Below are 5,000 nucleotides of genomic sequence, written 5' to 3' on the forward strand. Positions count from 1 at the left end.
GGGGGGGGGAGATTTGGTGGCTCATGATTATAATTTAAACTAAGGAGCAGTTTCCATAGCTTTTACAGGTCTTCCTAGAAATAACTTGCAGAGCTTAATGTGGTGAATGTTTAATTTTAACTCTTACAGGAATCTAATATTGCTGTGATTATAGTAGGGAAGGCAGAAGCAAGTGCCTTAATTGGGTTTTGATGACTGTTGTACACATGTCAGTGCAGAAATCATTGTAGTAACAATGTAAGAGGTAAAGGTACTTACAATCCATGCAACTATAGAGAAATGGCTGGAGAAGTTAGTGAAGTCTATCTTATCAAGAAAACACTCTAATTATTTAATATTCCAATACAGTTTGGGAATACCAGTCCACACAATTCAATTGTGATGAGGAGTGAAGAATGTAATGGTTCAGGTTCTTACTTTTTGAGAATGAAGTAAAATAAGAGGATGGTGTTGCAGCTTTGGTTGTAAGCTGATATTTAGTTATGTGTAACTGACCTTAAAATCAAGAGTTCAAATCTTATCATTGTTATGCAGTTCATCTTTTTTAGGTACTTTACTTACTATTATTTTCCCTGTTCAGTATCAGCTTTAAGACTATAATTACCTTCGTTTATCTCCAGTTAGTTGTTGTGGGTTACACAGGCTCAGCATGAACTTCCAGCCAGCAATGAGATTTAATGTCTCTTTGGATAAATTTGGTGGGATTCTGACTGTAATGTGGACAACATCCATGAAGCAGAAATCCCCATTTTAAAGCTACATAGTATTTAACTACTTTTAAAAAATATTAATATGTCCGGTGTGATTCAGATAGAATTTATGAACGATGACTTAGTCCAACATCTTGTAGAACTGCCTAGTTACAAGGTGGTATAACTTGATTTTCTTTGTATTTCTCTCTGACAGGAAATATACATTTGAAAATACCAAGTATTGGCAGATTTTTAGTGATATTTGGAATAAAACTTGCCAAGATGCAGTTGAGTTCATGAGATAATTGACAGCTGTGGAAGTAACCTGAAATATATAAAATGCTTATATGTATCTTTCTTTTTCCGTGTTTGTAAACCAATTGAAACAATTTTTGTCAAGCATTTTTTATCAAGCAAAGTTTTTTTTTTTTCTTCTTAATATTAACTTGAAGTAAATAATATGCAAATGCTGTAAAGTGCTGGCAATCTCTTGGCAAGCTAAATCTGTGAAATAGTTTTGATTCCCAGATGAACCATTTCAGTTTGTTTATATCTCACGTCTGTGATATGCAGCTGTTTATATCTCATGTCTGCAAATTTTCAATAACTTAAAGAAGAATATGCACTGCAAGGCTGAATTAAGACACATACCAAACCTCCTTCAATGACCAAATAGAGTGATAACACACTTAATATTTAAGACTAAATAATGTAATTATTTTTACAGGTTTGAGAATTAGATAAAGATTTTCTTGTATTTAATCATGTGTACAAAACTTTGACACTTTCCCACTATTATGGAAAAGTAGCACTGATTAAATCATTCTTACTATGACAAAAATCAAGGAAAAGTTGAAATTTTGATATATAAAGAAAATGTGTTAATTCCTAAAATGGTTAAGTGTGATTTGAGGGAGGATTTGCTGCTTTTTCTAGCAGGTCAGGCAATCATGTGGTGGTCCACTCAGTGGTTTGGATTCAGTATATCTCTCCACTAAGTAAAGACATAGTATACCTGGAGCAATGGATCAGTGGATTATATCTAGTTTTTTTGACTGACTCTCTAAGTACCAAAAATTTGCTCTTCATAGAAATGGAGATCTTTTTGAAGATCTACAACTCTCCAATCTGTGGTTTCATGATTCTATCACGCCAATGCAATTTCACAGGTCAAAATTTGTGCTATGAGTGAAGCCAAGCCAATCTAATTTTGACATCCCAGGTAGTATAGAATTTTAATGATATCAATTTACCTCTAAACTTAAAGCATTGTTTACAACAGGAACAACATACTAAGAATTTAGACATTAAGATTCATCATTATTGCTTTAACATCTGCTTTTCCATGATTGCATGGGTCAGATGGAATTTGTTTACACAGATTTTCTGCAGGTGAATGCCCTCCCTGTTTCCAACCCTCACCTTTCTCCAAATATGATATTTCCCCATGGTCAGACATGTTTTCATGAAAGACTGAAAACAAAAATATGCTGTTAATTTGCTGGCGATATTTATTTACAACTATCACATGATATCAAGACAAGAACACACACACACACACACACAGTGAGCTTCAGGCTTCCAAATTCATTCACAAGGCTTTGGTCATCACAGGGGTATAATAGAAAACAGTAGTTCAAGGTGTTTCACAGTGGGACTGAACCCCAAACCATTCAGTTGCGAAACAACTTTGGCTGCATGTCCAAGGCTATTGTTTTATATTTTTCACTTGGTGAACAATAGAAAGATACACTTTTTAAAAAATATGTTTATATACATAAATACTAAGATGAAGTCATATTTTTTATTTTCATTTTTCAGGGTTCAAAATTGAATTTATGAATATATAACTTAGCTTTTCAGACAAAATAAAAAAGCAAAAAAGACAAAAAAAAGAAAATTTAAATGCTGGTGGAGATTTGGCTTCACTGGCAAATTTATATGCAGTAAGGTTTCCTACTTATCATGTAGCAGTTTGAACACTTAACCAATGCTTATGCTAGAAACACTTTGAATTGAATTGATTTTAACTTTCTTTTTTACATTATTTGCTAAAATTGATTATCTCATCTATTCTAATATTCGTTTTGCTTTTTTTTTTTTCAGGGGCAGCACATAATGAGAAGGATACAGCAGCCTGTAGCAGCAGCAGTAGTTTTGCTACCAGTAACACACTTTCTAGGCCCCCACGGGGGATACTCAGCCAAGATCGGACGGCAGTGGGAGAACAGTCATTGTCACAGTCGTTGCAAAACTTTAGTCAACTTCAATCACAAGAACAGGGGGCTACTAGTTCCACTACTGGCCCTGAAGCCGGGACCGATCCTGCCAAACCCCTCAGTTCTGCCTGGGCTACAGCGCTGGCTGCCACCACGGTAACCAACATGACCCGGAAACGGGTCAACATCCGGAAGCAGGCTCAGCAGAACATTCGGCCAGCACGGTCGATGTTCTGTCTGACCCTAAAAAACCCACTCCGGAAAGTCTGTATACGGATTGTAGAATGGAAATATCCTTTCTTAATGTTGAAATCAACATGTGTGTGTGTATGTGTGTGTGTGTGTTATTGGGAAATTTGTTTAGAAATGTGGGATAAATTTAAATGTTACCTTATATTTTTTCATCTTAAATATTTTATTTTTTGAATATGAGAGTATTATACATGTTTTCCTTTTTATTTTAATTATTTTAAATTATATGGATTAATTTTAACGATACAGATTAAGTTGATTTTGGGGGGAACATTTTTTGTTGATGGTTTCTTCAGTTTTTTTTTTTTTGTCTTTAGAATACAACATACTAATTTTTGTTCCCAGTATTTTTTGTACATTGCATGATTTTTTTGAGGGTTAGATTTGGTTGTCTGGGTTGGGAGTGAAAGCCATCACTATTCATTTTTGCTGGAAACACCTTTGCATTATTGGAGTTTACAAAGTGCACTAAACAGCAAGATGGAGTCTAGCAAGAAAGGGTGATGTATACATTTTCTTCATTTCACTCTCTTACATTTATATTGCATTATCATAATACTCATAATTTTTTGAGATATTCAATATCCCATGATTTTCATGATCTAAACATAAAGTAAAAAAACAAGAAAGTTTTTTTTTGTATATTTAAAAGAAAAATTAAAAATAAAAAAAGAGAAGAAAATATTTGAATCAATTTCTCCATTTCATTTGAAACATCTTTATTTCTATGAATTTATTTTTCTGTTGATTTCTGTTGGTGATAGTTCTATTTGAGTAATATTTAACTATATTTGTAACTGAATTCTATCTATTTTCCAATTATGTTTAACCAAGTTTTAAAGCTTTATAAATTTTATTTGTAAACCTGATGGAATTAGAAATGATATTTTGAATCTCCTTATGAGCTACCTGCCACCAGTCATGGAGTTCATCTCTCCTTTGTTAGTTTTTTTTAAATTTCATATATTTATATATTCTAGCATGTAATGAAAATCATTAAAGATAGAATTAGAGTTGGTATTTTGTTTAGTTGCTTGTCCTTCTCAGTGTAGCCTGTTAAATTTCATTCATAACTTTCTACTATCATGGCGACTACACATTCTCTACATCATAAATTTGAAGTCAATATATTAAAGTTCTACTAGCAAACATTCATGGCTGGAGACACTGCATCAAAAGCAGTGGTTAACCTTGAAACTTAAAACATTTGTCCAGATTTTGTGATTATTATATATGTTAAACATAACAATTTTCAACATTTGTTATTACACATATAATAATGTCAATGACTCATGTTTTCTCTTTACATATAAAAACTCTTAATTTTTTTAACACTAATTTTAATGGTCTCATCTTGCTGTCAGGATTAAAAGACGTCAATTTAATAGTTTGAATTAACTCTTCACCCTTCTATTTAGATAAAAATTTCAAATACTTTATCATATCAAGTGATCACAAATCCTGTGAAAATTTATCAGTGAATTTTTTGAAGATAATACTTCGCAGAACATTTAGAAAAGTGATCAACATGTAACTAGAGACAAACTTGAAGGCTATTTTCACTAGCTATTACTAAAAGGTAGGCATATATGACATCCTGTCAACAAATATAATTCCTACTACTTAAGTATCAGTGAATGAATGAAAAGCTGAATTGATATTTTGGTGACTTGAAGTTATAATTCTGGTGCACCAAACTAGGATTTTTTTAATAATCAAGTCTGGTGCTCTTGCTGCCAAATTCTCACTTCTAAAATGAATTCATAAGCACACATATAGCATCCAAATGTACATCTTTTCTCCTCTGATGATATTGTGCTCATGTCCCATAAATGTT

The 5,000-nt window shown here is 32.6% G+C and overlaps 1 protein-coding gene across 1 annotated transcript in view; it reads left to right on the forward strand.

Annotated features, from left to right (window-relative positions):
• The window catches only part of LOC106872359 (muscle calcium channel subunit alpha-1-like), a 434,563-nt gene that overhangs the window by 42,149 nt on the left and 387,414 nt on the right, over positions 1-5,000 (forward strand). The window contains 1 exon segment of the mRNA XM_052966564.1: positions 2,799-3,201. Within this exon segment, the coding sequence (XP_052822524.1) occupies positions 2,799-3,201 (403 nt within the window).

This window comes from Octopus bimaculoides, chromosome 3, assembly GCF_001194135.2.
Source record: "Octopus bimaculoides isolate UCB-OBI-ISO-001 chromosome 3, ASM119413v2, whole genome shotgun sequence".
Classification (NCBI taxonomy): Eukaryota; Metazoa; Mollusca; class Cephalopoda; order Octopoda; family Octopodidae; genus Octopus; species Octopus bimaculoides.